General features: G+C 41.3%; 1 protein-coding gene across 2 annotated transcripts; it reads right to left on the bottom strand.

Moving 5' to 3' along the window:
• tefa (TEF transcription factor, PAR bZIP family member a) lies at window positions 1-9,986 on the bottom strand. Of its 2 annotated transcripts, none has more exons than XM_034571208.1 (5): window positions 9,673-9,986; window positions 3,948-4,337; window positions 3,168-3,388; window positions 2,191-2,402; window positions 1-1,680 (listed from the first exon to the last, which is right to left on the bottom strand). In XM_034571208.1, the coding sequence occupies exons 1-5, from the start codon at window positions 9,746-9,748 to the stop codon at window positions 1,659-1,661; spliced, it is 921 nt and encodes a 306-aa protein (XP_034427099.1). In that variant the 5' UTR covers window positions 9,749-9,986; the 3' UTR covers window positions 1-1,658. The 2 variants fall into 2 exon arrangements, with proteins under 2 accessions (XP_034427099.1, XP_034427098.1); XM_034571207.1 differs by lacking the exon at window positions 9,673-9,986 and adding an exon at window positions 5,490-5,826.
• Between the last annotated feature and the right edge of the window lie 1,618 nt (window positions 9,987-11,604).

Genomic DNA, 11,604 nt, shown 5'->3' with positions numbered 1-11,604 from the left:
GACACGTTAAAGTCTTTATTTATATTAACTGTATATACAGGACAAAGGTAGCCACAGTCAAAATGCAAAGTGATTTCTTTACAAAGACGGAACCAGGAGGATTGAAAAGAACCTGTCAACTTCAACAAATTGACCTTTTCCAGGTAGAGGGCAGATACAATCTCCAAAAGCCATAAAAAAAACTATTAAAACAGAACAGGAAGTTCATCATTACCTTCTAAATAATATTTAAAATTGTGATTGAATTGTTATTGACTGAAATCAATAAGGATGGGAGTAAAATTATTTCCTCACAATCATTGAAAATGAATGTGGCAATCCTGATTTTTACTCCACTGAGAAGAGGCACATAACGGATGAGTTTGTATTAACTACTGGTTGTAAAGCTAAAAAACAACCTATTATATTTGTTGTTCAAACATGGAAACCCTTTCACAAAAAAAGAAAAGAGCATAATAATGAATATATATTTATATGGTGACATTGTCTATGGGTGGAAGCAGGGCAGCAAGATTCTCTACTTTCCCTTTGTCAGAATTGGACAGTGAAATGATCAGATGTGATGTTGAACAGTGTTTCCTCTGTAAACTGGCAGACTGCATTTAAAAGGCTTCAGATATAAAAAGACACCAAAGATTACATTACAGTTAGCATCTACTGAGACTTCCTGGTTTGTCCAAAAAGTTAAAACAGACAAGAAACTTAAGTGGTAACAGACACTGTCGGCTTACAAGTCTCAGAGAAATTCTAAAGAGGTTGGCTGGTAAATCTGTTAAATTTGTTTCTGTGGAATAATTTTCAGCTACAACTATTTACAGTACATGCAACATTGGATTCTATACACAACACTTCTGAAGTATGTCTGACGTAACTGGACGAGTCAACACGACGACCTGCAGAGAGCCGAGCAGGCGTCCTAATCAGTGACACAGCACGAGAGCGACAGCGAGACGGACAGTACACTGAAACAGGGAGGACAGAGTGTTGGGGTACAGCTCTGTGCTGCTGGTTAAGGAGTAACATGTTCACGTAGAGAAATTACCATGTGTGGTTCTTTCAGCCACATCACAGAAGCCCCCTAAAGAAGCTCAAGTTACTGGAAATGCCACAGTCAGAATGTTTCTGTGAGCAAAGAAAAGCAGAGTGTTCCATAAAGTCTGAAAAAATGCAAATAAAATTTACAAAAAAAGCAGATATCATAAAATCACAAAAGAAGCCTGTAAAAATCTGTTTATTTGTAGAATATCATAAATCTGACTAAGAATCTAGTCTGAACTATTGCAACTGCTACCTAAATATTTACTATCTCATCTGCAGAATTCATGTGAACAGTTTCTCCAAAATAAAAACATCACAGATGATCTCTTTTGGCCAAAGGCACACAAAACATGATGAAAGTACACGACTCACGTGCACTGAAGAAGCACTTGAGTATCCTCACACTCATCTCACTCACATGGATGGTAAAAGTCATTAAAAAGAAAAAAAACTGTTATCAGGTCGTAACATGCTTCTGCATCTACATGATGACGACAACAGTAATGCTCTCACACGTCTTCCCCATCTTCGTCCTCATCTGATCGATTTGTGTGTTCTCGCGAATCGACCCCAGTGGTTTTGATTTATTAATTTGTAAAGACAAATAAATCAGGTGTTGTCTATTGGTCATCTGATGCCTCACTTGAAAGAGAAGAGAAGAAGGAGGAGGAGGAGGGAGAGAGGTCAACGTTATGCAGAGGGAACGTTATAAACAAGATCACAGGGTTAAGTTTGTGGTCCCTGGTTAAATCTCATGTATTACACTGCTGTAAGTGAATGAGTCAATCAATGATGATGAATTGAGGATATTGGAAGAATAAGAATATCTTTTAAGTAGAGGGGCAGAGTAATATACAAGAAGCAGTTATTGTGCTAGTTAACTGAAGCTGCACTAAAACCACAATTTATTCAATCATGACCCTGATCTGACACATTGAAGGTAGGGTTGGTGAGTTGCTTCTGACACATTTCTTATCTAATTTGTTAAAATCCTCTTCACGTCCATATAGCCATCAATCTATCTCATATATATGACAATCAAGACTCAACAAAGTTTCTAACCTGACGCGTAAAAACTAAGTGACTGATGCTGTGCTGTTTGCTATATGGATGTCTATTTACAAATGGTAAATGGTTTTTCTTTCCGCTTACATTGTTCCAAATTTGGCTTCGTAACGTCCCACAATGTTCTTGAAGCGGCCACAATCCTTCCGCAACTCTCCCACCTCCGTCCGCAGCACTGCGTTCTCTCGCTCAAGGAAAGCCGCCCGGACAGTGATCTGGTTCTCCTTTAGCCTGCGGGCGTCACGTGAGCGCTTGGCCGCCACGTTGTTCTTCTTCCTCCTATTCCAATACCTGTCATCCTAGAGAGGTGGAGACGAAAGAAACAACAAAGACAAGATTGAATCAGTGAAACACAATACCATACCCTGACTTACCTTGTCAAACTGAAGTTACAAAGGTAACTTGGTTTAAGAGCATCATGTGTCATTTCCTCAGTGCATTAGCCCAAATGTAACCCCAGCTAAATTTGATATATGGCTGACAGCCAAACACCTTTGTGCATGTAAACAAAACCAGCGTTATCTGGTGGAAGAGCAAACTAATAAACTTGTTGTATTAGACTTGATTCAGGATGCTTTCAGTCCTTATTCTCAGTCTAAAGGCATATTTTATAACGCTACAGTATAATGTAAATTAAAGAACCAAATGACCATAGAAGATTATCATATTTACTCATCACAATGTGGTCTGATAAGACACTTTCAGTTACTGTGAACATGATCGTCACACTGAAAGATGTGGGACACCTTCTTTGTTGTATCATGGTGTCAGATAAACTGGAAATCAATATCACACCTTAACTTACTAACACACATTAGCACCTGAGCATGAAGTTTTACTAATTCACTACTTCAATCTTCAGAAAAGGTTATTTTCGTCCATTAATGTTTTCAAATGTAAATTCTTTAGAGATCACAACCTCAAAAAGCCCCGTTTTATGCTTAATTTTGACTTTCTTATTTGTTTATTTTCCTTAAAACAATCCACACACACATAATGACAACAATCTGTTACACAGGTACTGTTTTGTATTTAAGTGGCTACCCTTGCTTCTCCCCACATACCTTCTGCTCGTCGGGCACATACACCTTCTTGGCCTTTTTGATCATAGGTTGTGGCTTGAGCTCGTCTTCGGTGAACTTGTGTTTGCGTGGGTTGAACAGTTCGCCCCCGGGCACGCTTGACAGGACCAAATCTGTGGGATCTGGCTCGTAGTTGATATCGACCTCGATTTCCTCGGGTTTGATTGGCTCGGGGGTCGCTCCTTCCTCTTCAGTGGTCACCTCTGAGCAGGCAGAGGAGGAACATGGAGAAGTTAAATGTTAGCTGCTGATCAAACCTCAAGCATCAGCAGGAATTAGCCAGTTTCACCAAAGCTAGTATTGTTTTTTCTTAACTCCATCGTGTATGCAGGGTGGGTGAGTGGCTCTGACACTGTCACGTGTACAGTCTGCTGATAACCCTGTAGTTAACTTTGCTATCTTTGCTATGCAGGAACAAGTGGGTCAATTTCAGGAAAGTGACATTCTGGGTTCACACCAGGATCATGTTTCTCAACCATATCAGCCAAACAAACATATTCATGTGTAATACAGAAACCGTTTGAAAAAATGCTCATGCAAAATTACATTCAGTATATATGTTGTGTGCAAACACGGAACAACAACCAGCCAAGAAACAGTCATAGTGCATAGCTGACTGAGGTGAAGGTCTGCTTCATTGATGCAGGTAATAATGACCCTCGCCTCCACTTCAAAACATTAACATTTTACTTGACTTTACTTTCTCAGCAGAGGATTAGTGAAACCCTGCAGTCCTATAGTTCCCAAACAGTCCCCACATACCTGCTGTAACATCACAGATGAACTCAGAGTCATCTTTGGTGATGATCACCACTTCCTCCTCACACCTGTCCAACTCCTGAATGGGCAGCAGGGCCACTGGGGACACACCTGTCGGCTTGATAACCTTTGTCTGTGCAGGGGCCTTTACTTTCGTTTTCAGGACAAATCCCTCTGAAATGGTCTTTAAGGGATCCTCGTCAAGCGCGGTGGGGATGCCGTTCTCCATGAGGAACTCCTCCAGGTCCATGTACTCCAGGTGGAAGTTCTCCCCATCGTAAGGAATGGTCTTCTCCCAGATAGCAGGGGTCAAGGCGGCTGAAGGACCCATATCGCTACCCCCACCCCCGAGTTCGACATTATCTCCGAGGAACAGCTTTTCCTTGTTTGTATCTGAAACACAGCAAAGGATGGGTTTTCACAAATATTACATGTGCTTGCCATGACATATAAACAAAAGGCAGTTTTGTGCCAAATCATATGGAGGTCAACAGGACAGCTGCTAATTGAATTATTCATTTGTTTATTTATGATATATTGTAAGGGTTTCCTGGGTGTCCAGATAGCTGGTGTGAAATAAATAGTATTTATTACTATTATCCTTATTATTACTGAAGAGGTAGAGCACGTTGGGTTTTCTTTACCTACAGCGCCCACATCCAGAAATGTCTCAGGCCACAAACCCAAGCACTATTTTTAGATTTGACCAAATCTCCTTTTAGAAAAACAGTCAAGTAGACAACAAATACAATTCCCTGCTATGATCTGCAACACCTCAATATTTTGAGTGCTCAACCTTAGCTGAGGTTATCTGAAAATATCAGAGCCACTCTTCAGATTCATCACATGAAAAAGTCATTTAGCACTATTGATTAGAATGCTGCAGCTCGGCCTCACTAACACCAAGAAAGTCGATCTGATCGCTCCAGTCCAGAGATCTGTACACTGGCTCCCTGTCAGTCAAAGAACTGACTTCAACATTGGTTTATTAAGCCCAATTACATTTCTGATCTACTGGTACGTTAGGAACCATCCAGGCCCTCTGGTCGTTTGGGTCTGCTTTGTCTCCAGTGTCAAAGCCAAACGTGGAGAAGTCAGCCTTCAGTTTTAATGCTCCACATATGCGAGACAAGCTCTCAGAGAAATGCATCAACTGATTTCTTGCACTGTTACTTTCACTCATCTGCTTCTTTATTATTCTCTGTGTAGCTTTCCAATGTCAATGACACACGATCAGCTTTTAGCACAAACTTTGAAACTTAACTTACAAAATATAGATAAACTCCCAAATCCCTCATCAAGAAAAAGGGGTCAGCAGAGGAAGAAGTGCTCTTTTTAGTGAAAGTGGGGGAGAGAGAGGCCTGTCACCAGTCGGGTCTTGGTGCTGTAGCACAAATGCTAACACATTTAGCAGCAGTGGAACTGTTGTTATGACACATTTGTCTTGCCTTGTTTTTCCGGTTGACCTTGAATTTTTTTATTATTATATTGTTTTTTTTAATCTACACATCCCTCTTTCCTGTCCGTCGGTGTCACTGCTCTTACCGTCGTCCTCGTCCAGTATGTTCGGCGGAGGACTTTCCATTATTTTCTTCAAAACCACCGGGAAAGAGCTCGGGGCCCCGGTGGCCGTTTCCAGCGTGATGACAATCGGCTCTCCCGACATTTCTCCGCTTCTCTCTTGTTGTTTTTCGACGGAAACAACGTATTAAACGTAAAGGCTCGATCTGTCTTTTATTTGACCGTTGTCACAAGCTCTCTCTGCCGGTTACAAAAACCCAGAAACCCCCGTTACATAAAAACAAGGACCTCGGAGAAGCCGCCGCGTTGACCCACTTCCTCTGGATATTAAAGAGAACACGCCGTACTACCGGCGTTAACGTACCCGCCCACCGTGAGCTGCTTGGCTGAAAGAACCGCCTCCTCATGAATATTGATGATGTATCGTCTATCTGGGGCGGGGTTTACGAGGGCGAGCCAATAGCGATTGACATGAAGCAGCAACCTCGGCTGTCATTGGTTGACTGAGTTATATATGTTTTATTATATAGATAAGAACGAGTCAGGAGCTTTAACATGCTGACACAGTTCATATATGTGATGTGTATTTTTGTGATTTTAAAGTATTTATTCCACGATAGAGGATCGATCGAACACAAACCAAATGGTTTACAACTTTCCCTGAGGTGCGATTATTTATCAGTCAGTGCCGTGCTATGACAGCATCTACATGAATACATGGTAAAAGTTCATTTTAAATTGCAAATGAAACAAGCACTGCACGTGAAGTACATTCAGCACACAGAACACGTATGGCCCAGCACTGCAGAGCCCACACAGATCACATGTGTACAAACGTGCAGCTGCAGCCTTTACATATCTGCAGGATCCGCCCACTGGAGCTGCGTCGTGTCGCTCAAGTGCAGGAGCGTGCACGAAGGGTGGCTCTGCAGTGCCGTAGTGGGCGGCCCGTGCTGCCCCCTGAGGTTAAGGTTACAGCACCCATGGGTGCACCGCTGCGACCAAGGAGACACACGAAGGGTAAACTAAAGTAACTGTTTCAACAGAATGCACTTGCAAAATAAAACTAGGGGGGCCCCCAGAGTACAGACAGCACGGCTCCCAGCAGACCACATCTCACTCAGGGTTTTCAACTTATTTAACTGCAATAATAATTTCCCATGCATACAATTTCATCATTAACATAGTTCAATTTTTTTTATAGTTCCTTGTGTTCATATTGTTGTGTTTTTTTTTTTACTTGTTTATTACCTATACCTAGTGTGTATTTCACTATTCCCTATTTGCTATTGTTACACGGTTCCCTGTTGTGGGACTAATAAAAGATTATCTTATCTTATCTTGTCTAATGTCCCCCAAGGCCCAAAATCTGTTTATGAAACCACATTTAAATTCACTATCTGGATCTTCTTATTTGGATCTGCTCCAAATTGCACACACTCATATATATCTCAGTCCTCTAAACATGCCAAGATCCAATTGTTCTTTGATAAACATGATTCTAAAGTGAGTACATCCTGTTTCCTTTGACAGATGACTGCACATCAACCTTCTCTCCATTGGGTCATTAAATGGATTATTACATTTGCACCAACATCAATTGGATGAATTGAAAAAGGCACCTGAGCGCACCATCCACATGATATATGAGTAAGCATTTTTAAGGTGGTCCTGTTATGGGGGGGAGTTCAACTTACATGTTGCTGTATCACACAGGATCGGTTTTTGGCACAACATTACAAGGAGCTACAAAACCATCAAGGTCAGCCGCTACTGTATAAGAGCACATGAGCTGAGTGAGGGCTGCTGGGTTTATATCACAAAACACAGTAGCTCATTTAAAACCTCTGGCAGGAAACTAAGCTTTGTGTAGGGACTAGAGAACAAGGGTTACAAATCCACTTGAAGTCAACCTTGAAATCATGTGTTTGAGCTATGTGTGCGTGTGTGCATGTGTGTGTGTTTGTCTGTGTGTGCATGTCTATTTATGGTTATGAGGGCCAATTTTGGTTCAGTACTATAATTGTGAGGACAGTTTGGCTGGTCCTCACAAAGTCAAAGGGCTGTTTGAGAGTTAACACTTGGTTTTAGGGTTAGGATTAGGTTCAGGTTTAGATTAAGATAGAAACGCAGTGGTCAGAACGAGCACCCAGAGGGGCACGGGCACATGTGGGTAAAGTGTGTTAAAAAAAACAATTTGTAGGTCCCTTATCAAAACCATGCCTATATGGTTAAAATCCCTTTCATTTTGGGAAAAAGACTAAAATACAAGTCAAAAAGACCCCAGGTCAGCAAGGCGGAGGGGTTAGGGTTAGGCATTTAGTTGTGATCTCTATAGAGAGATGTCTATGTCTGTGTGTGTGTGTGTGTGTGTGTGTGTGTGTGTGTGTGTGTGTGTGTGTGTGTGTGTGTGTGTGTGTGTTGTGACAACCTCATCCCCTGTTTTTCACATAAACACACAACCTGCAGCCTGAGTGCTGACCAGAAACAGAGATCATATCACTCCTGTACTTAAGTCTTTACATTGGTTGACTATCTTACACCAGCACACATGTCACATATGCTCACTGTGCAAGCATGTTCCTTTATATTTGGCATAAAGGAGCAATTCATCCAATATTAAAATCTCACTATGTTGTAAGATCGTCAGAATCACTTACTATCATGAACCCTAAACGTAATCTTAGACACCTCCAACACAACTGAAGCTTATGTGAACATCTCTAGACAGCTCGGATCAGTTCGTTTGCACCAATGAAACGTTAAGTACCCAAACTACTACACTATGCATAATACTGGACATTTCACCGATACAGTGTGAGAGGAAAATATGATTTCTGTGACATTCATCACACTTTGGAAGTGTCTAATGTCCGTTCTTTGAGGATCTTTAGACACGACTATGAGCAAACCCAACACTGACTGAGAGGTGGTTTGGAAATCCTGCTAAATAGGGCCGGTATCAGCATCAGCATAACCTGTCACTGTAATTAGATTACCTGCCCCTAAAATCCAACAGCTCTAAATTTGGGTCCAGATAAGGAAGACAGAGCCATCTAGTGATTTAATCGTGAAAGTACAAGGGGGCTGGGTGGGATTTGAAGAATTACCAGTGCATTTTTACCAAAACATTCACTCAGCAGTAAAACAAAAAGGAAAACAATAGGAACGTTATCTTTGATCGAATCCACAGTGGGTAAACTGTAAGCTCTTTTGTCTTTTAATTAGATCCCTTGGGGAGGGAATTTGTTTAGCAGAAAAACTGTGCGTAAAGTTTGTTTGACAGAGTGGACTATCCTGTCTCAAACCATGCGCACTATGTATGTTGGTGGATATTTCTTCAACAAGTGTTATTGACATTTAGTAATTTCAGTGTGATAATGCAGAAAAAACTCTTTATATCAATAATCATCACAATAATTTTCATCAAGAGCAATAAAACAATAATCTAATATATATATATCGATATAATGCTTATGCATTGTTAAAGCACACTGAGCAGGTATAACACATCACTGATCTACGTCTGATTAATACAATGTTTTGCTGTTTATCAAGTGTTTGTCATTCAGCTAAAAATATTCTTTAGATGCCTTTTATCTCAATAATTAATCGATATCGACCAACATGAAAACTTTTATATTAATCATGATATAGTTTTCAGCCATATCACCCAGGCCTATAATTAATCTCAGCCTCCTGTGGATAGTGCAGTTAGAGATGATCACTTTTCATCTCATTCAACTGCAGCAGCCAAAATACGAATATAAACAAATAACAAAAATCTATTGCCAGTTAAACCCCATTTGAGAGTGATGTTCATCAATAATCAACAGTTGCGTGTAGTGTTACATCACAGCATCAACAGCTTCTCCAGCTAAATGTCGTCCTGCAACTATTCCCAGCCTTGTTTCTGCTGTACCTGTTCTGTCAGCTGCCCGACAAGTCCCTGCTTCTTTACATCTGACTGAACCTTTGGATCGTGAGCGAGGCCACGGGGGCTGACACACATTCACCTCAGTCCACTGGGATTACGCAACAAACACGCAGTCGTTTGCAGAAATGTCAGTAATCCGTCTCAAAGCGCTGATCCCACCGCATCCACCGTCTTTGCATTGAATCAGTCCATCAGTTCAGAGTGAGGCGAGGCGGTTTGAATCACCACACAACAACAACAACGACACGTTTTGATTTGACAGCCACTCACCGTTGTCGTCAAAGGCCGGCAGAGTAAATGGATGCTCAAGAAGAGCCCTGAAAACCTCCGGCATCTCTGCAGTCATGTTGTTATTCCTTTAAATTGCGACTATAGAGTTAAAATAGTGTGAATATAATGTTTGGGAGCTGATCCGCAGCAGATCAAAGGAGCAATGTTAGAATCAAAGAGAAGAGCGCACGAAGTCCCTGGTGTCTGTGTAGGAGTGAATATAACAAAATTTAAAAAACCTGTACGGGACATATGAAGTCTGCGCAACAGGTTAATGCTGTCAGCACCCTCAGGCAACACCCCCTCCCTTCTGCAGCCAATCAGCAGCGCTCGTTTCCCCGGCAATGCACGGAAAGAGCAGCGATTGGCCAGGATGTGTATCCGTCACAGTGACAGCCAATCACGACGCGCGGCTGAATTACCTAAGGTTAAAAAAAGTGTTACAAAACGGTAATTATTGGCAAAACACCAGCCGTAGCTCCCGAGGATAATAAATATAATGGTTATAAAAGATAAAAGATAAAAGGAGCTCCAAAAAGAAAGGATATATACATATAAGACATTCATGATATGACTGTTATATTAAAGTCGTACTGTAGGCCGAATAGGACTATTAAACTCAATGTTCCTTCACAGAGGGATCTATGAAACTAAATGAGGTCAACCCCAGAGCACAAAGTGTTGATGTGGCCTTTGTGTGAAGAGCACCTGATTTTTTACAGTGGCCTACTGACGTCATAGGTAAAATCAGTCCTACTTTGAAATGCTAACAAATAAACCACAATTCATTCATAATACTGTGAATATGTAGTTTCACAGACACATTGTTGCAATTAATCTGGACTGTGTGTGAATTATATAAAGCAAGTGTATTAGCAATATGATATCATTTGTGATTGTTTGATTCTGGATTTTATTCATATGCATATACTAAAAATGTTTCTGTACTTCATACTTCATTTGTGACTGTTATGATACAATGTTGGTGTTTATGGTTAACCAGAATCAAATTCCTGGGGAAAGTTTTTACCCCCTAAAAAAACCCCTTGAAAACGCCTGATTGGATGAGTGCTCCAGTGTCTTATTTGATTCTCCACAATAGCTTTAAAAATCGGTTTCCTTAAGGCTAACATCTTGGGGCAATATGCTTTGTTACTGGCTTTCGTATATTTTCCCAGCAGGATTTAAATCTCCTCCATGTTAACTGTGTATGACTCCAATGTTATGTATAGTTTTCTTCATTACCGCCCCCAACTGGACTCGAATGGAACAGCTTGATGTAGCCATAGTCTCCAGAGATGTTCTGGCTTCACCACTCAATGACTTTCATATATTTGTCCCTGGGACTGTCCTGTGTTGTTTGTAGGGTATATGTGCTTATATAGGGGCAAAGTTCTGTTGGAAGGTGCATTACAGGTTTTCATTACGGTTATCTCTGTACTTTGCTCTGCTCAGCTTTCCCTCATCCCCGACCAAACTCCCTGGCTCTGCTGCAGGAAAACCACCCCCACAGCATGACGCTTTTACGACCGTACTCCACTGCTGGGGTGGTATCGAACAGGTGATGAAAGACGGATGGTTTTCAGCAGAAATCACGCTTAGAACTGAGGCCAAACAGTTTGAGGTGCTTTCATAGTTGTTTCACTGAGGAGACGCGTCCATCTGACCTCTCTGCTGTAAACCTGAGGGCAGAGGAGAGCTGCAGTGTTGTTTTTTCTTCTCCAGGCAAAATTCCTGGGGCTCCGAGTAACCACCAGGTTCTTAGTGACCTGTTACCAAGGCACTTTTCCCCTAATTGTTCAGACTGATAGGGCGTCCAACTTTATGAAGAGTCCTCTTTGTTTTTAAGAAGTTTAGAGGCAGCTGTGACTCTTCACTGAAGCAGAAAATGATCGTAGCGTTCTCCTGATCTGTGCCTCGACAGTCTTGTTT

This window comes from Hippoglossus hippoglossus, chromosome 19 (assembly GCF_009819705.1).
Source record: "Hippoglossus hippoglossus isolate fHipHip1 chromosome 19, fHipHip1.pri, whole genome shotgun sequence".
NCBI lineage: Eukaryota > Metazoa > Chordata > Actinopteri > Pleuronectiformes > Pleuronectidae > Hippoglossus > Hippoglossus hippoglossus.
The sequence above is the reverse complement of the archived record's forward strand: the minus strand, read 5'-3'. Positions and strand labels throughout refer to the sequence as shown.

Bases quoted from the DNA above. Each gene is read 5' to 3' on its own strand.
- tefa (XM_034571207.1), bottom strand. From the start codon at position 5,610: ATGTCGGGAGAGCCGATTGTCATCACGCTGGAAACGGCCACCGGGGCC. The intron at 3,389-3,947 runs GTATGTGGGGAC...CTGCCTGCTCAG, and splicing joins CATCTGTGATGTTACAGCAG to AGGTGACCACTGAAGAGGAA. The intron at 2,403-3,167 runs GTATGTGGGGAG...CCACCTCTCTAG, and splicing joins ATGTGCCCGACGAGCAGAAG to GATGACAGGTATTGGAATAG.